This window comes from Aethalodelphis obliquidens, unplaced genomic scaffold (assembly GCF_003676395.1).
Source record: "Aethalodelphis obliquidens isolate GAN/ISIS:26980383/991018 unplaced genomic scaffold, ASM367639v1 scaffold30, whole genome shotgun sequence".
Taxonomy (NCBI): Eukaryota; Metazoa; Chordata; class Mammalia; order Artiodactyla; family Delphinidae; genus Aethalodelphis; species Aethalodelphis obliquidens.
The window spans coordinates 8,988,556-9,005,399 of NW_020837974.1; the positions used below are offsets into that span (position 1 = coordinate 8,988,556).

Sequence of the window (16,844 nt, forward strand, 5' to 3'; positions counted from 1 at the left end):
ATGAGGAGAAAGAGGCAAGACAATCATCAAAATAAAGAACAAAGGCAGGGAGCCTGCGCTTCCCAGTAGAAAAGTAAACTGCACGTTTACAATCATGAAAAAGAGTGTTTCCTGCACATTTACTGCTGTTATAGCCAGTGCTGTCGTGCTCTTCTTACCTGTGTCAGGCACTGTCAGGAACAGCTTTCCCTTTATTGACCCCTTTGATCCTCGCATTAATCTCGTGGTACAGCTAAGGAAACTGCTCTAGGACAGCCTGGTCTGCCCCAGGCCCTGTTCTAAGCACTTCACATCCAGGATGTCAGTTAATTCTCACAGTACCCCCTGAGGTAGGTACTGTTACTAATTCAGTCCAGCTATGATATATTAATGCTATAGAGAAGATGGCCCATTGAGCTTCAAATGGGCCCAAGACCCATCAGGTGAAAAAAAGTTACAGAATGACATATGTCTCATTTAAGGGAAACACAAGAAAACTCCTAACCTGTATACACTTGTGTATAGGGATGTAAGTGCACAGAAAAGTGTCTGGAAGGAAATGAAATGAAACCCACGTCATTACCTCTGCAGAGGGGAGAAGGGTGGGGACTTTCCCTCTTTGCCTCATGTATTTCATGGACCTTTTCCTTCTTTTTTTTTTTTTTTTTTTTCCTTCTTAAATAGTAAAATACAGGGCTTCCCTGGTGGCGCAGTGGTTGAGAGTCCACCTGCCAATGCAGGGGACACGGGTTCAAGCCCTGGTCTGGGAAGATCCCACGTGCCGCGGAGCAACTAGGCCCGCGCGCCACAACTGCTGAGCCTGCGCTCTAGAGCCCGCAAGACACAACTCCTGAAGCCCGCGCGCCTACAGCCCATGCTCCACAGCAAAGAGAAACCACTGAAACGAGAAACCCGTGCACCACAACGAAGAATAGCCCCCTCCCACTGCAATTGGAGAAAGCCTGCGCGCAGCAACGAAGACCCAACGCAGCCAAAAATTAATTTAAAAAAAATTTTATAATAAAACAAGAACAGGATGACGTAAAAAAGGAAAAAATAGAGAACAAGAAAGGGCTCTTGCAAATTAAAAACATGATGGTTAAAAGTAAAAAGGAGAAGGAAAAGGAGAAATAATAATACAAGGTTGGAAGATAAAAATAAGGAAATTTCCCAGGAAGCCACTGAAAAGATAAAGCGGTAGACAGACAGAAAAGAGTATCAGGGATCAATCCAGGAGGTCCAACATCCACCTAATAGGCCTTATGCATCAGGCTCAGAGGGCACCACGCCAGGCCCACAGCACTTCTAGGGGCCCACCGAAAGGCTTTCTCTTAAAAGCAGGAAAAAACAAATCAATTTTAGGTCAAAAAGTGTTTTCGTAGATAATATATTCATCTTTATACTAGTGTAGCCATAAAATACAGTTTTTAAAATTTTATTTTAATGGTGGAAGGGACCCAGGAAAGCAAAAGTGCCTAAAGACCATGAAAATCAAAATGTGGCCCCAGGCTTCAAGCAACAGCTTGAGACAACAGTTCACCCCAGAGTCCCCGAGAGTTGAGTGGAGGATGTGTGTCTGAGGGAGGGAGGGAGAGCAGACCAGGGTGTGGACCGGCAGTGACTGTGACACTCGTTTGAGTGCAGAGCCCCAGCCCACGCTGTGCAGATCACCCAACCCTCCCAGCAGCCCTGGGATGCGGGCACCGCTGGAGTGTTCCCTTAACTGCTGGGAAAAGCGCAGCCCACAGAGGTTGGGCAGATTAGCTAAGATGACAGCTGCGGGGTATGATTTGAATCCAGGCCGCTGGATCCAGAAACCACGTCATGGCCTCCCACGGCCTGAATACCCCAAAAATATACTTGAGATGTTCCCTGTGTGGGCGCCTGCAGAAATGTTAACACAAGCAGCAGAAAAAGACCTGTGGGCATGGGGATGGTGTGGGGGGCGTTTCTGTCCTTCACGTGGAATAACTCCCCCTGGCCTCTCCCCACCGCACACCTAGGAAAAGCCAGGACCAGGGCAAGGACCAGGAGAAGCCAAGATGGATAGGGACACGCTCCCTGCCCATGGGAGTTTCTGGAGCAGCCCCCTGCAGATAGACCAGCAGGTCTCTCAGACCCACTGACCAGGCCAGGGGAGCAAGTGGACCCATCCTGTGGGATGACCTCAGAGAGAAGTGAGGCAGGCTGCAGGCCTAGTGTCCGGAGGTCTGGGATCCAGCTCTACCTTGCAGCCTCCCAAGGTTCAGTTTCTTCATCTGTATAATGGTGGCAAGCAAGATCATGGGTGTGAAAGGGCCTCACCAGGCACAGGGACGGTTGGACGAAAGGAAGGGGAGGCAGGCTGTGCGGTGGAGAGCTGGAAGGCCCGCCCTGGGCTGGGGGCAACGTCCACACCTTTTCCTCCACACCTCCACCCCTGCCTGAGGGACCACAGGGTAGGGAGTGGTTAAAGGTCACGGCCTTGCTGAGCTCCGCCCTCGCACCTTGAGAGGCAGTGTGGCCTGAAGCCAGGGCCTGCGATGGCTTCGGAGAGGGTTTGTGGGGGCAGAAGAAGGGTTCCAGAACACACTAGGGATGGCCTCCCCGGAGCCTCCCCCGGCAGAGGCGGGGCACCGTGATGAACTGAGGCCCGCATGTCCTGGACAAAGGTGACTTTCCTTGGGAGGAGCCACAGGGGGACCCCCAGCCAGCCAGCAGCCTCAGACAGGGTGGGGGCCCCAGACCTACCAGGCCCCCCTCTCCAGGGGCAGAATGAGGCCCACAGCTGCTGGGAGAGCCTGGGCTCCATCCGAGGCCCCTGGCTGGGCCAGGCTGGGTGGTGAGGGCCAGGCTAGGGCCTCTTTCCTCCTAGCTCGGCCGCTGAGGTTATTTTTTTCCCCTCGTTTGCTGCTGAATTTCCCTTCGAGTTGGATAAATAAGCAGCAGGTTCCAACGTCAACGAAACAGGAGCCCAAGCGGCCGCACAAAAGCAGCTTTCAGCAGCGTCAGGCACCTCTGGCCCATCCTGGCCTCAGGGTGGCCACAGCGCCCCGGCAGGGCTGGGGAGGGGTAGGTGGGCACGCAGACGCCACACCCCTTCCCAGCAGCTCCCCCACCCCCACCCCCGAGCCTCCGCCTCAAATGCCCGCCCTCCCTCTCTGGGACTCACACGCTGGTCACCTCTTCCGGTCCCCGCCCACCCCCAGCAGAGCCCACGCTTGTCCTACGACCCTGACAGCACTCCGCGCAGACCGTGTAAAGCCCTCCCTCCCTTAAAACCTTCCGAAGCACGGCTCCGCATGGCCGGAGGGTCCAGCCCGGCTTTCCAGCGTCCGCTGTGGGCTCCAGGAGGCTGCTTCTGTTTTCTCTCCAAAGCTTCTGCGAAGGCTGTTCCCTCTGTCTAGAACATCCCCTGTCTCCTGCCTGGCTCCCACTGGGCTAAGCGACCCTGTTCAAGTATCACCCCCTCTGATGCCCGCCCCAGCTTCTCTCTCATGTCACAGACATCAGCTGCCCCCAGAGTGGTCCCGATTCATCACCTGACCACGAGCAAACAGAGGGCAGGTTCATCTCGTGTGCTCAGCGCCCTGCTCGGCCGTGCTGTGTGCTATGGGGACACAGAGGAGGCGCCCAGTTAGAGTTTGCCGCTCCACATCCCTGTAACATCACACTCACCTTGCACGTACCTGAACTAGATGCACACTAACCCGTAGCGACAGCAGTTCAGGGGCTGCCTGGGGAAGGGACGGAGGGAACAAAAAAGCTTCGGGTGGTGAAGAATATGATTTTTTAAAATTATATTTTAATTTAATTTTTTTACCGAAGTAGAGTTGATTTATACAGCGTTTTGCCAGTCTCTGCTGTACAGCAAAGTGACTCAGTTACACACATAAAGACATTCTTGTTTATAATATTCTTTTCCATTATGGTTTATCACAGGATACTGAATACAGTTCCCTGTGCTACAGAGTGGGGCCTTGTTTATCCATCCTACGTATAATAGTTTAGATCTGCTAATCCCCCCTCCGCCCCGCCTGCACTCCCAGTCCTTCCCTCCCCCACCCCCCTCCCCCTTGGCAACCACAAGTCTGTTCTCTATGTCTGTGAGTCTGTTTCTGTTTCGTAGATAGGTTCATTTGTGCCATATTTTAGATTCCACATACAAGTGATAAAGAATATGATGGGTTTTTAAAGTCTCGATGCTATCACTTGCCTGAAGCGAGTTTCTTCCATTCTTTCTAAGCCTGTTTCCTCATCTAGCATTTAGGGTAATAACCACCTCATTAGGGTGTTTGAGGATTAAATGAGATGTGAATTAATACTTAATAAATGGTAGTTTTATTAAGCTCATTTCACACTGTATTGACCATATATTAATACATATACCATTTATTAACATTTTAATGTACTACTTCTCAGTAAGAGAGTTGCATTTTAACTAGAGGATATTCATTATCTGGATCAATTGTGGTGATGATTTCCCAAGTATATCCTTATGTCAAAATGCATCGAATTGTACACTTTAAATATGTGCAAGCTGATTGCACATCAATAGTGTACCTCAATAATGCTGTAAAAAAATTCAAAGACCAATTGACCCAGCAAGTTCTCAGATTCTGTGCTATGGAAATAAAAGCACAGGTACACTCAGGGGTCAGCAAACGTTTCCTACAAAGGGCCGGATAGTATATGTTTTCGGCTTTGCGGGCCATTTGGTCTCTATCATAACTACTCAATTCTGCCAAAGTGTTATAGCTGGAAAACAGCCATAGATTCTACATAAACCAACGAGCATAGCTGTGTTCCAGTAAAACTTTATTTATAAGAACAGGCAGAGGGCCAGATTTGGACTACGGGCCACAGTTTGCAGATCCTGAATCTAGGTACATCTACCTATGTCAGGACCATAACAGAAACAACCTAAATGTCTACCCATAGGGGACTGGTTGAATCGTTTATAATAAACCCACACTGTGGAAATTAGAATGACTATTAAAAAGGATGGGTTGGATCCTGTGTGTTGACCTGTAAAGACCATTCATGGTAGATTATTTTTCAAATATTTTATTGCAAAAATGTAAAAATACACAGACTATTTAAAGTCTATAGCGAACACCTGAATGCCCACCATGAGATTCTACCATTAATATTTTACTACACTTTTTTTTTTTTTTTTTACGGTACGCGGGCCTCTCACTGTTGTGGTCTCTCCCGTTGCGGAGCACAGGCTCTGGATGCGCAGGCTCAGCGGCCATGGCTCACGGGCCCAGCCACTCCGAGGCATGTGGGATCTTCCCGGAATGGGGCACGAACCCGCGTCCCCTGCATCGGCAGGCGGACTCTCAACCACTGCGCCACCAGGGAAGCCCTACACTTACTTTTTATCATATGTCCATCCATCTGTCCATGATAGATTCTTAGGTGAGAAAATGAGGTGTAAAATGTACAATATGACTTCCATTTTAGTAAAAGAAAGAAAAGATCAGAAAAGACTGCACTACGTATATTTGTGTTTGTAAAGTCTAGAAAAAAGTATCAGAAGAGATGCCTGAACTCTTTTTTTTTTTAAATTGAAGTATAGTTGATTTACAACGTAGTGTTAGTTTCAGGTGTACAACATAGTGATTTAGTTATATAGATAGATGTTCTTTTTCAGATTCTTTTCTACAATATCATAGGTTTTTACAAGATTTTGAATATAGTTCCCTGTGCTATACAGTAGGCCTTTATTGTTTAACTGTTTCATACATAGTAGTATGTATATGTTAATTCCAAACTCCTAATTTATCCCACCCACCCCACCCCCACCCACCCCCACCCTTTCCCCTTGGGTAACCATAAATTTGTTTTCTCTGTCTGTGAGTCTGTTTCTGTTTTGTAAATAAGTTTATTTGTATCATTTTTTTAGATTCCACATGTAAGTGATATCATATATTTGTCACTCTCTGACTTACTTCACTTAGCATGATTATCTCTAGGTCCATCCATGTTGCTGCAAATGGCATTATTTCATTCTTTTTTTTTTAATTTTTTTTTGATATGGATACTTTTTTTTTAAAGTCTTTATTGAATTCGTTACAATATTGCTTCTGGTTTTTTTTTTTATGTTTTGGTTTTTTGGCTTCAAGGCATGTGGGATCTTAGCTCCCCAACCAGGGATCGAACCCGCACTCCCTGCACCGGAAGGCGAAGTCTCAACCACTGGACCACCAGGGAAGTCCTATTTCATTCTTTGTAATGGCTGAGTAGTATTCCATTGTGTATACATCTTTTTTATCCATTCCTCTGTGGGTGGACGCTTAGGTTGCCTCCATGTCTTGGCTGTTGTAAATAGTGCCACTGTGAACAACTGGGGTGCATGTGTCTTTTCAACTCAGAGTTTTCATCTTTTCCAGATATATGCCCAGAAGTGGGATTGTTGGATCATATGGTAATTCTATTTTTCAGTTTTTTTAAGGAACCTCCATACTGTTTCCCATAGTGGCTGCACCAGTTTACATTCCCACCAACAAGAGTAGTAGGGTTTTCTTTTCTCCACACCCTCTCCAGCATTTACTATTTGTAGACTTTTTGATGATGGCCATTCTGACCAGTGTGAGGCAATACCTCATTGTAGTTTTGATTTGCATTCCTCTAATAATTCAGGATGTTGAGCGTCTTTTCACGTGACTGTTAGCCATCTGTATGCCTTCTTTGGAGAAATGTCTGTTTAGGTCCTCCACCCATTTTTTGGTTGGGTCGTTTAGGTTTTTTTTTGATATCGAACTGTATGAGCTGTTTGTTTATTTTGGAAATTAAGCCCTTGTTGGTTGCAGGAGATGCCTGAACTCCTGATGCTGATTATCTGAGGGCAAGGGTTGCAAGGGAATTAGGTATGAAAATTTGAAAGCCCTAATAAGAAATTTTAAAAACGCTTCTTTAGTAAGAATGAACAGTCTAGTCCAGCCCCTGACATCCCAATAAAGAGACCCTGAGGGCTTCCCTGGGGGCGCCAGGTGGTAAGAATCCACCTGCCAATGCAGGGGACACGGGTTGGAGCCCTGGGCTGGGAAGATCCCACATGCTGCAGAGCACCTAAGCCCATGTGCCACAACTACTGAGCCTGCGCTCTAGAGCCCACGAGCCACAACTACTGAGCCCGTGAGCCACAACTACTGAAGCCCGTATGCCACAACCACCGAGGTCCGTGCTCCTAGAGCCCGTGCTCTGCAACAAGAGAAGCCACTGCAATGAGAAGCCCGCGCACTGCAATGAAGAGTAGCCCCCGCTCGCCACAACCAGAGAAAGCCCGCGCACAGCAACGAAGACCCGACGCAGCCAAAAATAAATGAATAAATTTATTTAAAAAAAAAAAAAAGAGACCCTGAGTCAGAACCAGGGCTCAAGCTGCGGGGAGGTGGGCCCATTCCCTGAGCTTGCCTGGGGCGTGGCCAGGTGTGTGCACACTCGGGAATAACTAGGCCCCTGTGTGTCCTTGTGTGTGTATACACACTTAACTCGCCCCAGACCCACATACACAGCATGCATATGTGCTGGCGCCCACTGCTGTCTGCCCAGGCTGCTGTGTCACTCCACAGCCGCACCCGCCCAGGAGCAGGCATGACAGTGTGATACCCCTTGAGTCCTTCATCACCCCCCGCAGGCAGCCCCTCCTGAGGGCTGTCCCAGGCACCTGGAGGAGGTGCAGCACGGCCCTCCTCCTGGTTCTTGCTTACTCACGCGGACACCTCTGTCCCCCAGGGTCTAATCAGTACCCCTCCCCCAACCTCAGGCCCCACTTGCATGCAGCCTCTCCTCATTATGACGTTTTTTATTCAACAAACATTTATGGGAGCCTACTCCAGGCTAGGCACCAAGACACCCAGGAGCACAGCCCAGCCCCTGACCTCCAGAAACTGCCAGGTTTATGGGGAGACAGGTGCAGTCGTGGTGACTGCAGGGCACAGAGGCAGGCACCAGGGCCATCAAGCAGGGGGTCATCCTGGAGGAGGCAGTACCAGGGTCAAGCTGCAGAAAGGTCAGCATGTGTCCTGTGGGGTGAGTGGTGGCTTCGGTCAGGGAGGACGTGGTAAGAAAGGAAGACCGGAGCGCTGGGGTTGGGGGACACGGGTCAGGAGGGTGTCCCTTCCCACTTGTGCAGGGCAGCTCATTGGCCCACAGCCAAGGGCCCCCTGGAAGGGAGTCTTCTCCCACCCCACCCCCCGCCCCGGGAGGAGGAGTTGGGAGGGGTTCCATTCCCACCTCGCCCAGCTCTGGCCCTTCTGCCCAGTGAGCAGGAGTGGGGGTGGGCATTGATGGTAATCTCCCTCCTCCCAGTCCCGCGGGTCCTCCTCCTAGTCTCCCTTTCAGTGAGTGCCTGGCGTATTGTTCCGCCTTTGTAAAGAGGCAGATCGAGTGACAAAGCAGGGTGGGTGGGCAGGCAGCCCAAGAGGCCTCTTCTCTCCCAGGCAGCATCTGCATGGGGGAGGGGCTGTTCTACACCCCCCACCTCTGGCTTCCAGCAGCAGCTGTTGTCATGGTGACAAGCCTGGCATCCCATGGCTCCTGGGGCATCCTCCCCACTGTGGCTGCTGGAGGAAGGGCCCCTGGACTCCTCTCCACCCTGGTTGCGGGGCGGGGGCACAAAAAAACCTGGCTCCCTGGACAGTCCTAGCAGGGGGGAAGCCTCCAGCCTTCTGTGCCTCCCAATGCAGCTGCCTGCACAGGGGCAGCTCCAGAGCCCCCGCCTCCTACAGACACTATGATGTGGTGGGCTCAGGCCATGCACCTCTGTCATCCATGCGTCTCCGCCTCCTTGGGGCAAGATACAGAGAGAAATAAAATGTCCCCAGGGTCCTTGAGCAGCTGCTGGCATTGGGGCAGAGGGAGCAGATGGATGGAAGGCTAACAGTACATGAGTGTACAAGTGGGGGAGAGTGTGTGGGTAAGGACTCTGGGCCCACAGAGCAGAGCCTCCAGCCCTGTCCAGAAGAGCTGGGGGGCTACTCCTAGGAGGCTGGTGTGCCCAACACAGCAGAAGAGAAGGGCCTTCTGGGCTGGGGAGATTTGAGGCATGACATGGCATGGGTTTCCAAGGAGTTGGTCGTGGCAGGAAAGGAAGAGGAGGATGGGGGCTATGCCTGGAAGGGCTTCTGCTGCCATCCCCAGGAGCATGACCTTCATCCTGGGCAATGGGAAGCTGCCACTGGCATTTCGGGAACCTCCTTGACCAGGTGGTCGAAGCCAGGTCCTTTTTTCAAAGTTACCCTATTTCTGTGCTACCTCTTTGGGAAGTTCAGGAGCTTGCCGCTGCGCCTCTCACGGCTCAGGTGGGCCGAGTTTGTATTTCTTGCAGGGCACAGGGCTGGCTGCATCTCCATGGAGTCCCAATCTCTCGGGTCCTCTTGGAGAGCCAGAGGCTGGGTCCTTCTCCCTTCCCTGCTCCAGCACAGCTCTAAGAGGAGGTGAGCACTAATTACAGCTGCTGCCCCGACTCCTTGCTGTGCCTCCACCACATGCCAGGCTCTATAGCAGGGCAGTGTTGGCCAAGCAGGGCCAGCTGGGCAGGTGCCCTTGCTCTGGTGGTGACAGGCAGCCTCATGCAGTAGAAGAGCCTGAATGCCATCCCTGACCCTTGTGAGCTGTGTAATCCCAGGCAAATATCTTGAATTTTCTTTTTTTTTTAATTTTATTTATTTATTTTTGGCTGCACTGGATCTTTGTTGCTGTGTGCGGGCTTTCTTTACTTGCGGCGAGCGGGGGCTACTCTTTGTTGTGGTGCGCGGGCTTCTCATTGTGGTGGCTTCTCTTATTGCGGAGCACAGGCTTAGTTGCTCCACAGCATGTGGGATCTTCCCGGACCAGGGCTCGAACCCGTGTCCCCTGCCTTGGCAGGCAGATTCTTAACCACTGTGCCACCAAGGAAGCCCCTCTTGAGTTTTCTGAGCCTCAATTTCTCATCTGTAAAATGGGCACAGAATTCCTTGCAGGGCTGTTATGAGAGTTTAAAAAGTCACTGTGTAGGGCTTCTCTGGTGGCGCCGTGGTTTAGAATTCGCCTGCCATTGCAGGGGACAAGGGTTCGAGCCCTGGTCCAGGAAGATCCCACGTGCCGCAGAGCAACTAAGTCCGTGCGCCACAACTACTGAGCCTGCGCTCCAGAGCCCGCGAGCCACAACGCCTGAAACCCATGTGCCTAGAGCCCGTGCTCTGCAACAAGAGAAGTCACCGCAATGAGAAGCCTGTGCACCGCAACAAAGAGTAGCCCCTGCTCACCGCAACTAGAGAAAGCCCGGCGCAGTAACAAAGACCCAACTCAGCCAAAAATAAATAAATTAAAAAAAAAAGTCACTGTGTAAAATGCCTGGCCCAGGGCCCACTTGGCTCACTGTGGGTCCTTGACCAGTTTCCTAGGTCCCCTGCAGTGCAGGTCACTCCCTCAGCCCTTCATCTGCTTGGCATCCCTGAGCAGCTGCTAGGGCTGGACCTATGCCGAGCGCTCACGCGGAAGCTGAGTCTGAGTCTTCCAGGTACCTGTAGGCCAAGGGGGTGAGGACAGACGGGGGTGGGCCATGGAGGAGGGAGGCAGTGTCTCAGGGAGCTTCAGACCAGAGCAGGGCCCTTTGGGTGGCCTGCTGGATGGCACTCGGGTTTCACCCACAAATCTACCCGGGAACCATGGTGGGAACCTGGCTGGGCAGAGGCGGGAGGGCTGAGGGGCTTTGGGACTCCAGGCGGCCCTGGGCAACCCCAGCCTCTCAGAAACACCTTCCCAACCTGAGGATGGAGGAGTTGGGTGGTGTCGGCAGCTCAGGGGTCGCAGTCTCAGACCTCACTCACTTATTGTCACTGGTCACCACGAGGCCGAGTCATATCCCTAGGACTGCCTTGATTCGTTCCATCTGTACAAAGGGAAGGACAGTCCTCCCCACTCCCCACGGTTTCGGTGCCGCCCGTGGAAGCAGAGTGAGTAAGCTGGTTATCTTCCTGACAGCTGTCTGCCTTAGGTGAGGAGGGTGTGAGGTGTACTAAAATATTCCACGGGTGTCACTGTACGCGGTCCCCTGCTCTGCTGTCTGGGGGGCCTGGCGGGGGCGGGAAGGGGGAGGTGGACGTGGTTCAGGCAGAGAGCGGCAGGATCTCTGGGCCGAGAGGAATTCCCAGGGGAAAACCTATACGAAGGGAGCGCAGAGGACAGGAGGGGAGGGGGCAGAGGGAGACGGGGTCCTCCAGCTCTGTGCGAAGCAGTTTTCAAGCGGTCCTGAGGCGTCAAGGGGCACCCTAGACAGTAGAACCTCCTGCGGATAGGGTGACACCTCCCCCGAGGCCCACCTGGGAAGGGGAGAATGTACCATTCCTGGACTGCGGAGAGAGACAATGAGGTCAAGTGCGCAGTGTGACGGGTAAGTAGCACGTGAGCAACAAATGAATTGTTCACTTCTACAGGATTATCTGCCGGTTTTACAGAAAAGGAAACAGAGCGAAGAGCCCAAAGCCACATAAAACTAGTGAAGAGGCAGAGGCTGCACTTGAACTGTCCCAGAGTACACGGTCGAGGCGTCCCACGCGTAAAAGCCTTAGAAATCGTCCCTCCTGGGGTAAAAAGAGGTGACGCGGTACGGTGGCAGGGAAATCCTCCGGCTGACCGTCTTGTCGCGGGGAGAGGTTGGGCAGCAACCCACTCAGAAGGGGAAAAACCGAGTGTGAGCGGGCAGACGAGGTCGCTTGTACACCCCGCCCCGCCAGACCGCGCCCGGGTTGGTGCCTCCCCGCGCAGCTGCGAGACGCGGCGCCTTTAAAGCCCGGCTGGGGGCGTGCCCGGCGCGCTGAGGGCACGCCTCTGGGCGCGTCCGCCCGGCGCCCCGCCCCGAGGCTTGTAGCCGCGGCCCCGGGAGGCGGGGCACGCTTTGGCTCGGCGGCCGTTCGAGTGGCGGCGGTTCGGCGGCTCGGCGCCTCCTTTCCCTCCGGCGGCTTCCCCGCGCGCTGCCCAGGGCGCCCGGCCGCGCCCTGACACACTCGGCCAGCTCGGCTATGGCCCGCGCCCCGCGACGTGGCGGGCGGGCACGGGGGCGCCGGACGGCGCGGCGAGAGTGAGGCGAGGCCGCCCTCCCGCCCTCGGCCGGGGCCGCCCGGGATGGCCGTGCCGCCGCTCCGCCGGGCGCTGCTGCTGTGGCAGCTGCTGGCGGCGGGCGGCGCGGCGCTGGAGATCGGCCGCTTCGACCCGGAGCGCGGGCGCGGGCCGGCGCCGTGCCAGGCGGTGGAGATCCCCATGTGCCGCGGCATCGGCTACAACCTGACCCGCATGCCCAACCTGCTGGGCCACACGTCGCAGGGCGAGGCCGCCGCCGAGCTGGCCGAGTTCGCGCCTCTCGTGCAGTACGGCTGCCACAGCCACCTGCGCTTCTTCCTGTGCTCGCTCTACGCGCCCATGTGCACCGACCAGGTCTCGACGCCCATCCCCGCTTGCCGGCCCATGTGCGAGCAGGCGCGCCTGCGCTGCGCGCCCATCATGGAGCAGTTCAACTTCGGCTGGCCGGACTCGCTGGACTGCGCCCGGCTGCCCACGCGCAACGACCCGCACGCGCTCTGCATGGAGGCGCCCGAGAACGCCACGGCCGGCCCCGCCGAGCCCCACAAGGGCCTAGGCATGCTGCCTGTGGCGCCGCGGCCCGCGCGGCCCCCCGGCGACGCCATCCTAGGCGCCGCCGGCGGCACCTGTGAGAACCCCGAGAAGTTCCAGTACGTGGAGAAGAGCCGCTCGTGCGCGCCGCGCTGCGGGCCGGGCGTCGAGGTGTTCTGGTCGCGGCGCGACAAGGACTTCGCGCTCGTCTGGATGGCCGTGTGGTCGGCGCTGTGCTTCTTCTCCACTGCCTTCACCGTGCTCACCTTCTTGCTGGAACCTCACCGCTTCCAGTACCCGGAGCGCCCCATCATTTTCCTTTCCATGTGCTACAACGTCTACTCGCTAGCCTTCCTCATCCGGGCTGTGGCTGGGGCCCAGAGCGTGGCTTGTGACCAGGAGGCGGGTGCGCTCTACGTGATCCAGGAGGGCCTGGAGAACACGGGCTGCACCCTCGTCTTCCTGCTGCTCTACTACTTCGGCATGGCCAGCTCGCTGTGGTGGGTGGTGCTGACCCTCACCTGGTTCCTGGCGGCCGGCAAGAAGTGGGGCCACGAGGCCATTGAGGCCCACGGCAGCTACTTCCACATGGCAGCCTGGGGGCTGCCGGCTCTCAAGACCATCGTTATCCTGACTCTGCGCAAGGTGGCAGGGGATGAGCTGACCGGGCTCTGTTACGTGGCCAGCATGGATGCGGGGGCACTCACGGGCTTCGTGCTGGTACCCCTCTCCTGCTACCTGGTGCTGGGCACGAGCTTCCTCCTGACCGGCTTTGTGGCCCTCTTCCACATCCGCAAGATCATGAAGACAGGGGGCACCAACACGGAGAAGCTGGAGAAGCTCATGGTCAAGATTGGGGTCTTCTCCATCCTCTACACTGTGCCCGCCACCTGCGTCATTGTGTGCTACGTCTATGAACGCCTCAACATGGACTTCTGGCGCTTGCGGGCCACAGAGCAGCCCTGCTCGGCAGCCACCACGCCCGGAGGCTGGAGGGACTGCTCGCTGCAAGGGGGCTCAGTGCCCACCGTGGCTGTCTTTATGCTCAAAATCTTCATGTCGCTGGTGGTGGGCATCACCAGCGGCGTCTGGGTATGGAGCTCCAAGACTTTCCAGACCTGGCAGAGCCTGTGCCACCGCAAGATGGCAGCTGGCCGGGCACGGGCAAAGACCTGCCGGGCCCCCGGGGGCTATGGCCGTGGCACCCACTGCCACTATAAGGCCCCCACCGTGGTCTTGCACATGACTAAGACGGATCCTTCTCTGGAGAACCCCACACACCTCTAGGGACACAGGCCTACGTGGGGAGGCTGTTGCCCCTCCTAGCCCCCCTCCGGAGGAGACAGCTGACTAGCAGCTGCCCAGCTGTCAAGGTCAGGCAAGTGAGTGCGAGGGGCCGAGGACCAGGGCGGGGAGACTCTCGTTCAACCCTCACTTGTCAGGACCCAGTGAGGCTCACTCCCCTGTCGCCTAGTGCAAGGGGGTGGGCCTGGCTGAGTCCCCCGCAGGGCCCTGGGGGTGGGGGCATGTGGAGAGGAGGAGGGGTAGAAGGGGGTGTGGTCCAGCAGAGTTTATTTAATGATGTAATTTATTGTTGGAGTTTCTCTGGAAGCTGTGACTAGAATAAACCCCCGTGTGGCACCGCTGAGTCTTCTCTGGACTGGAAAGGGAGAAGGTAGGAGGGTGAGGGCCCTGCAGGAGTCTCCCATGTGAGCAGAGCTGGGGGTGGGTTCTGGGCTCATCCCCTGACCCCGTTTTCTGACTCTCCATCAATGGGGAGGACATCGTGCTGTGAAACAGCTGTGTTTTGCAGGAGTCCCAGATTCTTCTCCTCTTTGCTCCTTTTGGCAACCTGCTTGCCTCTCTGAGCCCTGGGTTCCTGCTTCCCAAAGTGAGACTGGGATGCCTGCTGGGATACTCAGGGAATCCCCTGGGATGACACTGTCCCCCTCTGGCCCGGGGGAGTCTAGCCTGTTTGGGTCCTGGGGGTAAGACTCTGCTTTCCTCATTTTGTATAAAAAATGAGGGCATCAGCCTACCTCAGAGTTTTCCTCAGAGGCTCAGGATCTGTTCCCACTGTCCTTATGGCCCATCCTGCTGTCCCCTCCCTGGGGCCTGAGGGCCAGGGCCCAGCTGACTGTCCTCATTGCCTTTGAAGATTGCTGATGTGATGTGGCCACTTCACTCCTTGCGGCCCTAGTCAGGGCACCCCACCCTCTCGTCCCTCTGGGTGGAGATGGGGCTGGACTATTATATGGGCATCTTGGTGGCAGACACAGGCATAGAGACAGCCCTTGAAGATAGTGGGGATTGGGTCCCTAGCTCCTAAAGGGCTGTGGAAAGGTTTGAGTTGTGAGCACAGCAGTGAGAAACGGGGCAGGTGCTGGGGCGTGCACATGGCAGCTGTGCTGTCCCTGAGGCAGCTCCCACATTCGTGTGCCGGGATAGGAAAAGGTACTTGCACCTATCTGTGTGCCGCGGAGGCCCTGGAGCTGCCAGGACCTGCGCCACCTCCGTGTGTGGCCGTCCCGGAGACCCTGTCAGCGTGGAGTCAGACCTCAGCGTCCTATCTTAGCCTCTGCTTTGGCCACTGTGACTCCAGCCAGGGGAGGGTCTTGGTTCCTGTCTCTGGGTGCATGACACGTTCAGCGTCACTGTCAGGAGGCCCCAGGGTCCAGCCCCACTGCCAGCCAAGGGGAGGCCCAAGGTCAGCTGCTTCATATCACAGTAGGGCTGAGCCCCCAAACCCAGCACCTCTCCAGCCAGAGCCCTTTACCCTGCACCAACCACCAATCTCACAGGAACAAGAAAGAAACCAAATGGAGATCAAACAGGTGGCATCAGCTCCCTCAGGAGGTGAGTGGGGAGAGGGCTGTCCCTCACAAGGAACAGTACTGACCCCTAAGGGAATTTCGCAGCCCTCACCCCTGCAGCTGGCAGGTGGAATGCCCCCCCATCCCCCCAATCTAAATCCTCCCCTTCTCATAGACACAGGATAAGTCCTCATGCCTTCTCTGACCAGTGAAACCAAGTGACCCTAACATGTGGCAACTCACCCGGGGAGGGTCCCTGACTGAGAAACAGAATGAGCTTAATGAAGGTGACAGGGGCCCAAATTGGGAGTGGGAGGGGGAGTGGCTGCACCGAGCTGAGCTTAACAGGCCAGGTTTGTGGGCAGCCGACCTGAAACTGCTGAGGGCCTGCACTAGGGCAGGGGCAGCCAGAGGCAAAGGAGAGGATTCTGGAAACAGGGGAGGAGAAAGGCAAGTGATGTGCAGGGGCCAAGGGTGGCGGGGAGGGTAAGCATCAGGGGCAGCACCAGTTCACCCAGGTCCTGCCAGTCATTGGGCACCTGGCTGTGTCCCTCAGCGGAAACAAGACTGGCTTCCAGGACAACTGGGATGGCGGGGGGGGGGGGGGGGGGGGGGGGCGTGCAATCAGGACAGGCCCCAAGGGGGCTCTGCTTTGAGGCTGAGATGGTTCACATAGGCCAGGACCTGGGAGGGAGGGAGGGCGGGCGGGCCTTGCCAGCTAAGGCTTCTCAGCGCTGGACAACGTTATGGAAGAGTCCCAGACCCTAGAGGAAAAGGAAGAAGGAAACATGATTAAAGACCTTTTACAGAAGTCCTCCATCTGATCCTCCTCTCCCCGTTGTGCAGACAAGGGAAGTGCCTGAAGGGATCGATTGGCTCAAGTTCACACAACCAGGGAGACTGTGGCCTCCAGAGCTTGTGATTTCACACCATGGAGTCCATCGGGGCATGGGGTGAGATGGACAGGGTGGGTGTTATAAAACCTAGGGCGGGGCTTCCCTGGCAGCGCAGTGGTTGAGAGTCCACCTGCTGATGCAGGGGACACGGGTTTGTGCCCCAGTCTGGGAGGATCCCACATACCGCGGAGCGGCTGGGCCTGTGAGCCATGGCCGCTGAGCCTGCACTCCGCCAACGGGAGAGGCCACAACAGTGAGAGGCCCGCGTACTGCAGAAAAAACAAAACAAAACAAAACCTAGGGTGGTTTTGTCCAGAGAAACCGGTCCCACAGTGGGACCTCCCCCCACCCCCAGAAAGGAGATTCCAGAACCCAATGGAAACACCTCAGAAGCCAACACCTGCTGGCCTGTGCGCCCCCGGCCCCCGCCCCTTCCCTCAGGGGCCTAGTAGCCCAGCACAGGGCCCCTTAGAGCAGCACGTCTGTGCATGTGTCCACGCCAGCTGAGCCTGTCTGAGGGCCGAGCCTGTGCTTGTTCTTAAAGGAACTTCTGAGCCCTGACCTCAATCACTATCAG

The 16,844-nt window shown here is 55.4% G+C and overlaps 1 protein-coding gene across 1 annotated transcript; it reads left to right on the forward strand.

The window, feature by feature from the left end:
* The first annotated feature begins 11,226 nt into the window (after positions 1 to 11,226).
* Positions 11,227 to 16,421, forward strand: FZD9 (frizzled class receptor 9). The gene has a single exon (XM_027126136.1). The coding sequence runs from the start codon at positions 12,073 to 12,075 to the stop codon at positions 13,843 to 13,845; it is 1,773 nt and encodes a 590-aa protein (XP_026981937.1). The 5' UTR covers positions 11,227 to 12,072; the 3' UTR covers positions 13,846 to 16,421.
* Positions 16,422 to 16,844: the final 423 nt, after the last annotated feature.

Bases quoted from the DNA above. Each gene is read 5' to 3' on its own strand.
- FZD9 (XM_027126136.1), top strand. From the start codon at position 12,073: ATGGCCGTGCCGCCGCTCCGCCGGGCGCTGCTGCTGTGGCAGCTGCTG.